At 44.2% G+C, this 15,035-nt stretch overlaps 1 protein-coding gene across 1 annotated transcript; it reads right to left on the reverse strand.

Annotated features, from left to right (window-relative positions):
• Positions 1-9,023: 9,023 nt before the first annotated feature.
• LOC140465587 (interferon alpha-F-like) lies at positions 9,024-15,035 on the reverse strand. The gene is made up of 4 exons (XM_072561126.1): positions 14,904-15,035; positions 14,657-14,746; positions 9,231-9,470; positions 9,024-9,122 (listed from the first exon to the last, which is right to left on the reverse strand). The coding sequence occupies exons 1-4, from the start codon at positions 15,033-15,035 to the stop codon at positions 9,024-9,026; spliced, it is 561 nt and encodes a 186-aa protein (XP_072417227.1).

Genomic DNA, 15,035 nt, shown 5'->3' on the forward strand with positions numbered 1-15,035 from the left:
GCTGCACCGAGCCAGAGGGAAACCCTGAGCGGAAGGAATTGATCTCAAGTAACTCCTAAACCGGTTCCTTTCTGACTGAGTCAACCTCCAGGAGTCACAATGCAGCCGCTTGTGAAGCCGAAGCGATCTCCTTAAGTGTCGAGTCCTCTGTGTGTGAGAGAGGCTGGACGGTGCTGTGAGCTCCCACTGCCTGAGCTGCCGGTGTCTATCGGCGGAGGGACTGGCGAGGTGTGGCCATGACATTCGGAAAGTGAAATCTGGTTGCGGGAGTTTTGAACGAGCTGTAGGAGAGCAAGAAACAGCCTGTGTGCTCCCTGTCTGAGGGAAGGAATCTGAAAGGTGGAGATTCCTGAAGCAGCGAGTGGAAGATCCCGGACAGAAAATCACAGCCAGAGCTCGAGGCGCGGTCAAAGATCAGCCGTTATCTCCAAACGTTACTGATAATATTGGAAAACGGATTGTTTCTTGATTCGAGCAATAGGTTATTCTTTAAATAAAAGCACAAACAAGACTCAATCTTGGTGGAAATATGAGAAAACATTTGTTCTCTTTCTCGCCTTCTCTGCAATCTTTGACAGAATGGACCGCAGCTTCGTCATTCAAGGTCTCTCTGCTTTACGTACCAAGTTGCTGGGAGTGCAATCCCTTGTTCCCATTCTGGTGTCCCTCTATGCAGCCGGAGGATATTGTTTATCAGATCTTTTGACTCCCCAACCTGCTCACATACTCTCACTCTCAGGTGTCCCTAATGGCCTGACAATGGGCCCTTCCACATCTACATGCTGCCCCCAGGGGAACAGCATACATTGTACAGCCTCAGATTCCATGGATTGTGAAGGCACACGACATTCCCTCAGTAGGATTCCCTTAACCCTCCATTAGCTCTACTTTACCATTCTGCATATTCATCTCTCACAACCAACAATTTCGTTAACTGCACATGGAAAAGCCTGCAGCAAATCCTTTTATTCCCAGACACAGGAAAATGTTTCCCTGTCACTCACTCCAATGAACCTCACCCTTCCCCCTCTCATTGACAACCTGTGATCCCGACCCTTGACCATTTGTTCCTGGGGATTATATTTGACCCCGAGATTAACTTTTGATGCATAACCAAACCATAATCGTTCACCACTTTGGAATGCACCTGATCCTACATTTAAACATGGAGCCCATGTGCCAGACACCGGGAAACCATGAAAAATCATCTTCCCCTCTCACCTGTCAAGACCAAAGACAGGGTGTGAGGTCCCGGCTCTGGTGCTGCTCCTCGTGCGTCCATCCGGGTCGACCCCCAATGTTCTACTCCCGACCCCAGATCCCCAAACTGAACAAAGCGACCTTCACACCCCATTCCCGTTCACGGCCCGAACGTACAACCCAGTCCCGGGACACAGTCAAACCCCTCACTCAATTCAGTCAAGTCCCCTCCTCCCCTTCTAAACTCCAGCAGACACAGGCCGAGCCTTCACCAACGTTTCCTTCTGAAACAATTTCAGGAATTACTCGGGGAAAACCTCCCTGTAATATCTCATGGCAGTTTACTTAAAATACATTGCAACCTTCCTCCAATCAGATCACTAACTGTACATACTATTCCAGATGTGGCCTCACCAGATCCCTGCACAATTGAAGCGACTATTTCGGCATTCTTATATTGTTTGCCTCTGTAAGTCAATAATTTATGATTCATTGACGAGACAAGTCAAAACCGTTTGCCTCTCAATGTGGATCAACTGAAACTCACCATTTCATACAGTTTGCTCAGAGTCTCTGTGCTGAGAACTTGCTGTAAGTGCAGCCTCTCACAGCCCAGACTCAGGGTCCCGGACAACAACACCAGCACCGTCCAAAATCTCCAAATCCTCCCCAGAGCCATGCTGCACCGAGCCAGAAGGTAGCACCGAGGTGGAAGCTGAGAAAGCGGTCAATGTGCAATCGGAGCGGATTGGGATCCGGGAGCGGGCGCCTGTGTTGCCGAGTGCTGTGAGTGTGAGCCTGGGCTCTGCTGGCTGCTCTCAGTGGCACTGCCAAGCTGGCGGCTTGAATGGGGCACATTACATTCGAAAAGTGAAAACCGCTTCCAGGGAGTTTGCAGGAGCTGCGGGGAGATCAAGAGTTGGTGCGGTTTCTTTCTGAGGTAAGGAATCGAAAAGCTGGAGAGTCCGGAAGCAGCGGCTGGGAAGTCCCGGCTGGAAAATCGCAAGCAGCGCTCGGTTTGCAGCGGAATGTTGAGTGTGTTCAGATCATCGGGCACTGAGCTGGTGTAGAGGGAGGCTCTGTACTTGGGGCAGGGGGAGTCAGGCTGTGTATTGGGGGCTGGATGTCCTAATCCGGATTATAGTGACCGCCGACTGCGGGAATCCCCCGTGTCCCGGTGTGTTCACATAGCGCTTGTCCCGTTCCCACATCCCGGGTTGGAGATGACAGGGAGCCCGGCTCACAGGCCTGGCTCACCGGCTGCTGCTCCCTGTCTCCGCTCACATTCACCTGGATCACAATCCGCTCCCTCACTGGAGGAAGGTTCTCATTTCCCGCTGGGATTCTGGAACCATTTTCAGAGTCGGAGTGAAATCATCAGGATCTGGTCCGAATCCGACTCCGAAAGTGATCCCGTTCCCTTCCCTTTCATCGTTTCTGTCTGCTCTCTCTCCCGGGATAGTGTCCATGTCAGATTCTCTCTGGAAATGAACCTCGTGTCAATTTGCTCCAAAGTGAAAGTGTCTCAGGGAAAGTGACGCGTTTTGTCATTTCCGAAAGGGAGGGGAGTTTGTAAACAGAGCGGGTCAGACTGAGAGGGGGCAGGGTGAGGAATATCTGGGAAAGTGTTAGTGATATCCCGGGATATCCCGGTGAGACAGGAAATGCCTCCAAGTCACTTTTAGCTGGGACTGCATCCGCACTCTCAGAGCGGGTGTTATATTTTAAATGTTTTGAAACATTCATTTGTATAATTAACTGTTGCTGTTTGTAATCGGAACTGAAAATAAGTTCACCTGAAAAAAATCATTCTTGGATTTAAGTTGTTCATCATCGCTTTTTAAATATACTCGACCATTTTACGTTGCGTTGGAGCATAGCGACTGTACTTTGACAATTACAAAAGGACCTTACAAACACTTTCAGAAATGCATGTTGCTGTCCTCACACCCAAACTCTCAAGGCGAGTTTCTGTCTCACCCTCGAAGGCCCCCAAACTTTTGTAAAGGCAATGCCTGAATCCTGAGGTAGAACAGTTTTATCTGTCCGACCAGATTGCTGTGTTTTTAAAAAAAATCTACCTTTATTTACGGTAACACCGTTCAAGAGCAAAGCACTTATCGGGTGCCATCCAAAACAAACCACGGAAAACTGGATACTTCAAATGCAGGAAAGTTGTTCAGCAATTTGTGATGAAAGCTTCCACCAAATGGAATACAATAAAGAGAAGGAAACCTGGATTTATGACATTGATTGTGGGTCTCTTCGTGGAATGTCAAAGGATCATTGTTGGGCTCTTAAATACTCACCATCTCTGTTAATGGTTTGATTGAATGGGCTCACCAAATTTCGGATTTCAAAAAGGAAGATGAAAAAAACAATTTGTGAGTGGGACATACAAATCATCCAAAGAGCAATCAATCAGTTCAGGCAGTGGGTAAAATTATGCAAGTGGATTATAATGTGGGAAAATGCGAGAGTGTCCATATTGCTGAGAAGAATTGTCACCACATCCATACAAAAAAAAACTCCCTCCACCCGGCCAGTCTGTGGAATCAATGTCTAATACCTACAGGATTCACTGCAGAAATGCAACAAAGCCCCCAAGACACCATCTTCTAAACCCAAAAACACTGTCATCAACAAAGGTGAGGAGAGCAGATATATGGGAACACTGGCAGTAGTAAGTTCCCCACCAAGCCACAAGCCATCCTATCTTTGAAATAAATCACCATTTGGTGTCATTTGGTCAAAATCGTGGAGTTTCCTCTTAAATACAACATTGTGGGTCAACTTATAGCACATGGACTGCATCAGTTCAAGAATACAACACCCCACCACCTTCTCAATGGCAACTAGGGACAAGCCACAAATGCAAGGCCAGCCATTGACACACCCGTGCCTTGTTACAAGGAGGAAGGTGAAGAAACGTAAGGATGAATTGTGACCACTGCACAGTATATTCGTGCAACCAAACACTGTTTGCTGATGAAATAATGTTTGGGCTCATTACTTAAATAAGATATACTATCATCAGATGCGGTTCAGGGCAGCTTCAGTCAGTTGATTCTTGAAACGAAGATGTTGCCTGATGAGAACAGCTTTCATAGCCTGGGCCTCCAGTTATAGCAGTTTTGCAGAAAAAGCTGGTGAACTTACTGAAACAATGAAGGACCTGAGGAAACCTGAGTGTATAAATGGGGTGAAGATATTTTTGCCTTTGTGGTAACGATAAGTAAGGGCACTGTTCAATATGAACATTCTCAACTTAAGATGGAAATGAGGATATTTATTCTGTGGTCAGAGAATTGTTAATCTTGAAACATCTCTTCTCCATACAATGGTGGTGGCATTGAATATATTCAAGCCTAAAATGGAGAGATTTTTGATCTACAAGCAAACGGATGTCTTTGTTCTCAGTCTTCTGTAAGAATAATAAGTTGGCAATGGTCGAGGATTTTAACATTCCAAACATACATTGAGACTGCCATATTCTGTATCTGCCAAAGAAGGTGCAAAATTTGACCTACTCTTGGGAAATAAGGCAGGACAAGTGACTGAGGTGTCACTGGGCGAGCACTTTGGGGTCAGTAACCATAATTCGAGTAGATTTAAAATAGTAAAGGAAAAGGAGAGACTGGACCTAAAAGTTGAAGCTGTAAACTTGAGGAAGGGCAATTTTGACGTTATGAGGCAAATGCTTTCAAAGTTGATTGCGGCAGATGTTTGCAGGTAAAGGGACAACTGGAAAATTGGGAGCCTTCATAAATGAAATAACAAGAGTCCAGAAACAGAATGTTCCTGTTGGGTGAAAGGCAAGGCTGGTAGGTGTAGGGAATGCTGAGTGCCCAGATAAATTGAAGTTTTGGTTCAGAAAAAGAAGAAATCAAATGTCAGGTATAGACAGCAGAGAGCAAGTGAATCCACAGAAGACTATAAAGGCAGTAGGAGAATATGGAAGAGGAAATTCAGGAGGGCATTAAGGGGACCTGAGATCGCTTTGGCACATACTGTTCATGAGAATCTAAAGGGACTTTATAAATACATTAAGGATAAATGGTTAACTAGGAAAAGGATAGGACCCCTCAAAGATCAGCAAGGCAGCCTACGTGTGGAGCCATAGGAGATGTGGGAGATACTAAATGATTATTTTGCAGCAGTGTGCACTTTGCAGGACATGGAAGATTTAGAATGTGTTGAAATAGATGGTGAAATCTTAAAAAATGTCCAGATTACAGAGTACAGAGGAGGAGGTGTTGGATGTCTTAAAAGGCAGCAAGGTGCCTTTTAAATCCGCAGGACCCAATCATGTGCACCCTCTGTGGGAAGCTAGAGAAATGATTTCTGGGCTCCTTGTTGCGATATTTCTATCACTGATAGCCGTACGTGAAATGTCAGAAGACTGGAGGTTGGCTAACGCGGTGCCACTATTTCAGGAAGATGGTAAGGAAAAGCCAGGGAACTACAGAGTGGTGACATTGGTGATGGACAAGGTGTTGGTGGGAATCCTGAGGGATTGGATTCACATATATATGGGAAGGCAAGGACTGATTTGGGATACTCAACATGGCTTTGTGCATGGGAAATCATGTCTCACCAAAATGATTGAGTCTTTTGAAGAAGTAACAGAGAAGATTAATGAGGGCAGAGCAGTGGACATGATCTATATTGACCCCAGTAAGGTGTTGAATAAGGTTCTCCATAGTAGACTGGTTAGCAAGGTTAGACCAGATGGAATATAGAAAGAACTAGCCATTTGGACACAAAACTGGCTCAAAGGAAGGAGACAGAGGGTGGTGGAATGTTGCTTTTCAGATTAGAGACCTGTGTCCAGTGGTGTGCCACAAGGATCGGTGCTGGGTATTCTGCTATTTATCATTTGGATGTGAATACATGAGGTATAATGAGCGAGTTTGCAGATGACACCAAAATTGGAGGTGTACTCGACAGTGAGAATGTTTCCTCAGAGTACAACAGGATCATGATCAGATGGGACAATGGGCTGAGGAGTGGCAGATGGATTTTAATTTAGATAAATATGAGGTGCTGCATTTTGGAAAGGTAAATCAGGGCAGGATTTATACACTTAATGGTAATGTCCTGGGGAGTGTTGCTGACCAAAGTTCCTGGAAATGGAATTGCAGGTAGATAGCATAGTGGAGGAGACTTTTGGCATGCCTTCCTTTATTGGTCAGAGCATTCCAGAGGTCATGTTGCAGCTGTACAGGACATTAGTTCACCAACCTTTGGAATATTGTGAGCAATTCTGGTCTCACTCCTATCAGAAGGATGTTGTGAAACTTGAAAGGGTTCAGAAAAGATTTGCAAGGACGTCACCTTGGTTGGAGATTTTGAGCTACAGGAAGAAGCTGAAAAGGCTGGGGCTATTTTCCCTAGAAAGTTGGAGGCTCAGGGGGTGACCTCGCAGTCGTTACGAAAATCATGAGGGACTTGGAAATGGGAAATAGCAAGGGTGAAGGATTGCAAAACTAGCAAAGCATAGGTTTGGAGTGAGAGGGGAAAGATTTAAAAGGGAACGAAGGGGCAACTTTTTCATGCAAAACGTGGTGCGTGTATGAAATGAGCTGCCGAAGGAAGTGATGGATGCTGGTACAATTACGACAATTAAAAGGCAACTGAATGAGTACATGAGTAGTAAGGGATTTGAGGGATATGGGCCAAGGGCTAGCAAATGGGATGAGATTAATTTAGGATATCTTTGCAGCAAGGATAAGTTCGAGTGAAGGGTCTGTTTCAGTGCTGTACATCTCTATGACTCTATTTGTCTGCTTTCCCTATCTGTACTGGGTTGCTGTTGCTCTTGCCATCACCATTCTCACTTCACCTCAGTCACCCATTCCATTTCACTCTCACTAACAACAGATTTTCTCTTTCATGCCCACTATCAAATTAAGTTCATTTTTGCTGCTGAACCAAATACAAAGTTCCATGATAGACATGTAAAAGCTACAAAATCAGAGCAATGGAGTTTAATAAAAACAGAAATTGTTGGAAAAGCTCAGGAGGAATGGCACCCCCGTGAAGAGAAATGACAGTTAACATAGCAGATCTGGTGACCCTTCCTCAGAAGAGATGGCAGCTTGGAAAATGTCAGATTATATGGAGAAGATAGGGTTGGGGGCTGAGGGATGGTGTGTGTTAGGAGTTAAGGAGTTCATGATGGGTAGCGATAGAGCCCAAAGAGAAAATTGAACAGCTGGGCAGAAAGATCATTGGTTAATGATCTGGCGAGTAGGGTGAACATGTATTAATGGGAACTGTTTGTGGCTAACAATGGATTGTGTGTATCAGCAGACATTGTGGTAACACGACCGTGTGTGTCGCTACAGTGAAGGATGTGGATGATTTCACACCCTAAAGGAATTGGTGTCATTACTGTGTCCAGAAGGTTGCAGTGTACCCATGCTAAAAACAAAGTGTTGTTCTTCCAGCTTTTGCTGAGCTTTGTTGGAACACTCCAGCGTGCCTGAGACAGGGATGTTAGCCAGAGAAAAGGATGGTGTGTTAAAGTGGCAGGCAACTGGAAGCTCAGGGTCTTTTTTGTAGTCAGAAAACAGATATTCTGTGAAGCAAACACTCAGTCTAGACTTTGTTTCTCCTGCGTAGAGTAGAGCACATTTTGAGTAGTGAATGCAGTAGACTAGATTGTGTGAAATGCAGTTAAAGTGCTGCTTTACTTGGAAGGCATCCTCGGGTCCTTGAATACTGAGGAGGGAGGAGTCAAATGGGCAGTTGCTACACCTTCTGCAGTTGCAGGGGTAGGTACTATAGTGTTATGGAGGGCACAGTGTTGGGAGTGAAGAAAGAGGCGTTTGAGGTGTTCTTGAGGGAATGGAGGCCACAGTAGGCTGACAAGGGAGTGGAGGGGAAAGTATGTGTCTGATGGTGACATCTTACTGAGTGTGCTGGAAATATTGGAAATTCATTAAGGTGGGGACATAATGGTATAAAATTGTGACCTTTGCTGAGTACAGTGTGTTCAGCATCGGAGAGTGGTAGGTAAGGAGGAATAGTGAATATGCAATAGGCGGTGGGTTTGGGGAGGGAATGGAGTCTGAGGGAAAGGGAGGGGTAGAGGCTTCCAGATGACCATGGGATAGTGTCGTTTAAAATAGATTTGTGAATCTGAGGAGTAAGGACAATTTGATATAGCAAAATTGATGTTGGAGATGAGGAGGACTAGGAGTAATAGGCTTCAGACAGAAATACCCACTGCATTTATACTCAGTGTCAGAAGGTTAAATGACAGAAATCAAAAATAAATGCCAGTTCATGAAAATGTGTAAAATTATTAAAACAATTTTATTTATATCATTGAGCCGTTACTTAGTATAAAATTTCACAGTTGAAAAAATAGTGTGCTTCCCAATGTATAATAAAGAGTATTAAATTAACATCTTTAAGTTAAATAACACATCCTATAAAACAGTACCATTTCAATAAATTAAGATAGCATGTCAATAAAAGTACAAAAATGAAAATAACTGACATGGTTTACAAGATTGGCAAATACTAATTCATAAGTGCCAAGGCCAATGTGGTTGAGACTTTGCTGTGGTGCAAGTACATGTCTTTGACAGTCTGACATTCCAAAACAGACCGCACACACAGTGAATCTTTCACATTGCATCAAAAGAAAATATCACAACAATAAATAACAGTGAATTAGAATAAATAATCCGACTAACATTCTCATTGTATGTTTGCGACACAGCATTTCTTCCAAGCAGAAATAAATAGTTTCAATGGAAAGTCTTTGAAATAAATATTCATTGTTCTGGTGTGTAGTAAATATGTTCTTTTCAGTTTCTTTTGCTGACTTGTGCCATAATGAAAAGTAACTGTTGTAAACGGGCTCTGGTCTCAGCACGGATGATTTCCCAGGAACAGTCACTGAATTTCTGAAAAGGTAAAATATTCAAGTAAATGCATTTGAGAATGAGTCAAATTAAGTGTTGAAAAATGTATTGCTTGCCAGGAATTACACACTTAGTTCTGAATTGTCATACCTTGTGTTTGAGAAACTTTTCCAGTTTCCTGAAGTAATATTGAATGGCAGCATTTCTCTTCAACTTGTGGTCAGATCCTGGTTTCCTCAGACAGTCTTGCAACTCTCTCAGCTGTTGCTCCAGGAGGAGACGAAAGTTTTCCACCTTGTCCCAGGCCCATGGTACTGAACCCGGATTCATGCTATAGATCCTGTTGATGTGGTGCAGGGTTTGATGGATAATTTCAATCCTGTCCTGAGTCTGTGCAACACACACAAGATTAGGACAGGGATATTAGTGCTGTTCATTTGGGGTCATGTTAGATTAAATAAAACAATGAGCAAATCATAATTAAATGTTCAAATTACAGATGCTTAGTTTCAGTATGTTGAAAGGGTTCTCGCAAAAGTACATATAAAGTTTGGGAGAAGATTTTTAGTTCGGGTGCTCGTTGTGGTTCTGTTCGCCGAGTCGGGAATTTGTGTTGCAAACGTTTCGTCCCCTGTCTAGGTGACATCCTCAGTGCTTGGGAACCTCCTGTGAAGCACTTCTGTGATGTTTCCTCTGGCATTTATAGTGGCTTGTCTCTGCCGCTTCCGGTTGTCAGTTCCAGCTGTCCGCTGCAGTGGCCAGTATATTGGGTCCAGGTCGATGTGTTTGTTGATAGAGTCTGTGGATGAGTGCCATGCCTCTAGGAATTCCCTGGCTGTTCTCTGTTTGGCTTGCCCTGTAATAGTAGTGTTGTCCCAGTTGAATTCTTGTTGCTCATCATCTGCGTGTGTGGCTACTAAGGATAGCTGGTCGTGTCGTTTCGTGGCTAGTTGGTGTTCATGGATGCGGATCGTTAGCTGTCTTCCTGTTTGTCCTATGTAGTGTTTTGTGCAGTCCTTGCATGGGATTTTGTACACTACATTGGTTTTGCTACAGGGAATTCCAAGAGGAATGGCACTCATCCACAGATTCTACCAACAAACACATCGACCTGGACCCAATATACCGACCACTGCAGCGGACAGCTGGAACTGACAACCGGAATCGGCAGAGACAAGCCACTTTCAATGCCGGAGGAAACAGCACAGAAGCGCTTCACAGGAGGCTCCCAAGCACTGAGGATGTCACCTAGACAGGGGACGAAATGTCTGCAACACAAATTCCCAGCTCGGCGAACAGAACCACAACAAAAGTACATATAAATCAAACTTGATCAGATCAATGAAAAATAAGCGATGCGAGACTTTAAATCCATGGATTCGATACAAGTACATTGGAGGCAGAGGAAAAAGTGTTGGAGGTTTCAGTAACTTAAAATTGTAGAAATCACAATGAAACTGGATTGATTCTGAACAATTAACATTCAGTTCTTCATACAAGGAAACAGGCTCAATCAGGTGGGAGAACTAGCAAAACAAATGAGGGTACACAAAATGCTTGGAGATTGATTGGTACAAGGAAAACAGGGTGTTAAAGAAGCGAAATGCATAATTTCCTCTGTGGTGTCTAGGGAATGACTGAAGACTGAAACTGTAGTTTGAATTTACTTTATTTAGAAAACAAAGGTATCAAACGTCACGAGAGAGAGGGAGCTTGCTGAAAATTCGAGAAGAGAATGAACAGACAAGGAGGTGGTCTTTTACGTCTTCTGTGAATAGAACATGACTTTTGCCTGGTCTGTACTGAATTCATCTCAAGTTGCTGTTACAAAGAACAAAATTAAATATTGCAAAGTCTTGCTTAGAAGAGCAGGAAAAGACATGGCAAGGTTAAAAAAACCTATTTACTGTATGGCAATTATATTGGTTATTGTGGACTTGGACGTGACATAGAAAGATCAGAGACAGTGTGAAAGAGCAGGCATGACCTGGAAACAGAAGCCCAGATGCAATGATTCAGATAGCAGGAGAGGGATTGTTTGTTGAGTGCGAGAGTTGGATTTTAAGGAGGCAAAATGACTCTCCGTGACAGGCCTGCTGAACATTCTTCTGCGTCAGCTCAATGGTAATGTGCTAACTCACAATTCAGTGGCCAGTGCTGCAGTGAACATTGGAGATGCACTTGACCGGAAACAAGTCAATTTATTTGAGTGGACAGGACAGATAATGACAATGATAAAAACAAACAAGAAAAACTCAAATAGAGTATAGACATGGCACGAATTGGACACACTGATGTGCTGTAGTCTCATTTATGAAAGCAATGGGAATAGGGGGTTAGTGGAAGATAATTTCTTTGAGTGTGTTCGATCTAGAGAACTTGAGAAACTTACAATAACTGTGGAATGTGAGTGTGAGAAGCTGAGACAATATGGGTATAGTTGAAAAATAAGATATGTGCAATCACTGTGATTGGGCTATACTAGTGCAACACCCGCCCACCCACCCCCTCAACAACCACCGAGACATTGAGGAACAAACATGTTGGCAGATTATAGAAAGATGCAATAAAAGCAGAGATGTCATAGCTGGTCACTTTAACTTTTCCAATATTGACTGGGACTCCCTTAGAGCAGGACTCTTCAATGAATTTATTAAATGTATCAAGTTTTTTTAAAAGAGTCTGTTGTAGTCTAACCAGGGGAGGATCATTCTAGATCTTATACTGACTAAAGAGCCTGGTCAAGAGATTGACCTTTCAGTGGGAGAGCATTTTTGAAACAATGATCACAACTCCTAGAGTTTTAAGATATCTGTGAATAAAGTTTAAATCTAGACATTGTGGAAAGATACTAAATTGGGAGAGCGCAAATTATGTCAGTATTAGGTAGATGCTAGGGAGTGTTAATTGGGAAGCAGGCAAATCCACATGTAGGAATTGTTTAAAGGCCTGCTGATGAGATTTCGGGACCGGCATGTTCCAGTAAGGAGGAAGGATGGCAAGGTAAGGGAAATTTCTTCAAAAGAGAAATGAAGCCTATCTGAGGTTTAGGAAGCTAATGGGCATGGTGGCACAGTGGTTACCACTGCTGCCTCACAGCGCCAGAGACCCGGGTTCAATTCTTGCCTCAGGCGACTGACTGCGTGGGTTTCCTCCGGGTGTTCCGGTTTCTCCTACAGTCCAAAAATGTGCAGGTTCGGTCAATTGATCATACTAAATTGCCCGTAGTGTAAGGTGAAGGGGTAAAAGTAGGGAAATAGGTCTGGGTGGGTTGCGCTTTGGCGGGCCGGTGTGGACTTGTTGGGCTGAAGGGTTTGTTTCCACACTGTAAGTAAGTAAAGTAATCTAATCTAAAATCAAATAACGGACGCAGGAAATGAACACAAGCAATGACTTAAGAGAGCAAGCAGGGACCATAAGATGACATTGGTAAGTTGGGTTAAAGAAAATCCCAAGGCATTCTATGCATGCATTCAAAGCAAGAGGATGAATAGGGAGAAGAGAGGATCACTGAAGGATGAAGGAGGGAACTTGGGCTCAGTGGCAGAGGATGTGGTTGAGATCCTAAATGAGGTATTTGCAAAAGTATTCACCCAGGAGAAGGATATGGAGGTTAGTTGGATTTGTACGGTGCATGCTAATATGCTTCGCATTTTGAGATCAAGAAAGGAGTGGTATTGGGTCTCTGGGAGAGCATAAAAGTGGATAGGTCCCCAGGACCAACACCATCTACCCCAGGTTATTGAGAGAGGTAAGAGAGGACATTACTGGGAACTGAGCACGATCTCTGTATCCTTGTTAGCCACTTGAGAGGGTCTGGAGGACCAGTGAGTAGGTAATGTTATTGTTCTGTTCATGAAGGGAAATAGGGACAATCCAGGAAACCACAGATTGGTGAGTCTCACATCAGTGTTTGGGAAGATACTGGAGGGATTTCTTAGGGATAGGACGAACAGGCATTTGGGAAACTGTGGCTGAAGCAGGGGCAGTCAGCACGGCTTTATACAGGGCAGGTCATGCCTTATTAACATGGTTGAATTCTTCTAGAAGATGACCAAGGTGATGGATGAGGGTAGAGCAGTGGATGTTGACTACATGGATTTCAATAAGGCTTTAGACAAGGGGCCTCATGGTAGGCTCTTCCAGAAGATTAAAATGCATGGGACCCATGATGACTTGGCCACATGGATTCAGAACTGGCTTGCCCACAGAAGGCAGAGGGGTCGTGTGGGACATTTTCTTGCTGGAGATCTGTGACTAATGGTATTCTGCAGGGATCCATACTGGGACCTATGCGGTTTGTGATATATATAAATGACTTGAATGAACACGTCGATGGCTGGGGTAGTAAGTTTGCAGACAATGCAAAGATTGATAGAGTTGTGGATAGTGTGGGAGTTTGTCAAACGATATAACAAAATATACAATAGTTGCAAATATGGGCAGAGAAATGGCAGAAAGACTTTAATCCATGTTAGTGTGAGGTGCTGCATTTTGGAAGATCAAATCTTAAGGAAATGTATACTGTTATTGGGAGGACCATGAACAGAATTGATGTATAGCAGGATCTTGGGGCTTGAGTCTGTTGCACCCTGAAAGTGGCCGCAAGTAGAGGGGTGGTAAAGAAGGTGTATGGCATGCTTGACTTTATTGGTCAGCGAATTGAGTAGAAGAGTCAGGATGTCAAGTTGCAGCTTTGGTTAGGCCACAGGTAGACTATTGCATTGAATTCTGGTCGCCACGTTACAGGAAGAACGTGGAGGCATTGGAGAGGGTTCAGAACAAGTTTCCCAGGATGCTGCCTGAATTAGCAAAAAGGAGAGATTGGAAAAACTCGGGTTGCTTTCTCTGGAGCGGTGCAGGCTGAGGGGAGACCTGATAGAAGTGTATATAATAATGAGATGCATAGGTAGGGTTGGCAGTCACACTTTTTTTCCCCGGAGTTGAAATGTCCAAAACGAAGAGGCATGCATTTCAGGTCAGTTCAAGGGAAACGTGGCGGGCAGATTTGTACAGAGGGAGTGGGAAGAGTCTGGGACACACAGTGAAGTGAGGTAGTGGAGGAAGATACAATGAGTGCGTTTAAGAGACTTTTAGATAAGCACATCAAATGGAGGGATATGGACCAGCGGTATGCAGACGGAATCAGTTAAGGTTGGCGTCATATTCAGCACAACATGGTGGGCCGAAGGGCCCGTTCCTGTGCTGTGTTATTCGATGTTCTAAGCTGTGAAAACCCAGGTCAAGCCAGTGAGAGGGAAGCGTGCGATGAAGGCAACAAGATGGTTTGAGAAGGAATGTGGATAGAGATAGTTTTTGTGATGAGCTGGGAAATGGTTTGATGGATGAGCTCGGTAGAGGGTTTGACCTAATATCAAGGGGTGAAGTAGACGTCAGGAGATTTGAAGTGTTGAAACCTGCAGGGATACAGTTTGTGAGTGAGGTAAAGATTTTCACAGTGGGAGAAATCGCTGCGGTTCAATTTTCTGATGTGAACTCTCTGATCGTGTTGTTAATCTCACACATACTTTCTGTAAAATCACAGTCTGAATAAAATGAATCGAGTTTTAACTCACCCCCACTCCATCCGAAAGTTTCACCAGGTCCAAGGGCTTGGTTTTCAGGGAGAACCTCTGCCTTAAACAGTGTCCGGGAAAGGCACCGCCCTGAGAGGAGAGAACAGTCCCGGTTACATTCACTCCCAGAAACTGAGATCCTGGAGAATCACTGAGCGGGAACGATACAAAATTAAAAGCTATTTCTCCCTGATCTGACACTGAGCCGGGAGCAGACCCAGTGAGATTCCGATCAGCTGAAACTCACCATTTCATGCAGTTTGCTCAGAGTCTCTGTGTTGAGAACTTGCTGAAAGTGCAGCCTCTCACAGCCCAGACTCAGGGTCCCGGACAACAACACCAGCACCGTCCAAAATTTCCAAATCCTCCCCAGAGCCAT

This window comes from Chiloscyllium punctatum, chromosome 42 (assembly GCF_047496795.1).
Source record: "Chiloscyllium punctatum isolate Juve2018m chromosome 42, sChiPun1.3, whole genome shotgun sequence".
In the NCBI taxonomy this organism is placed as follows: domain Eukaryota; kingdom Metazoa; phylum Chordata; class Chondrichthyes; order Orectolobiformes; family Hemiscylliidae; genus Chiloscyllium; species Chiloscyllium punctatum.

Excerpts from the sequence above, each read along its gene's own strand:
- LOC140465587 (XM_072561126.1), bottom strand. The coding sequence starts at position 15,035 with ATGGCTCTGGGGAGGATTTGGAAATTTTGGACGGTGCTGGTGTTGTTG. Across the intron at positions 14,747-14,903 it reads TGAGCAAACTGCATGAAATG|GGCGGTGCCTTTCCCGGACA; the intron begins GTGAGTTTCAGC and ends CTCTCCTCTCAG. Across the intron at positions 9,471-14,656 it reads AACTTTCGGATGGAGTGGGG|ACTCAGGACAGGATTGAAAT; the intron begins GTGAGTTAAAAC and ends TGTGTTGCACAG.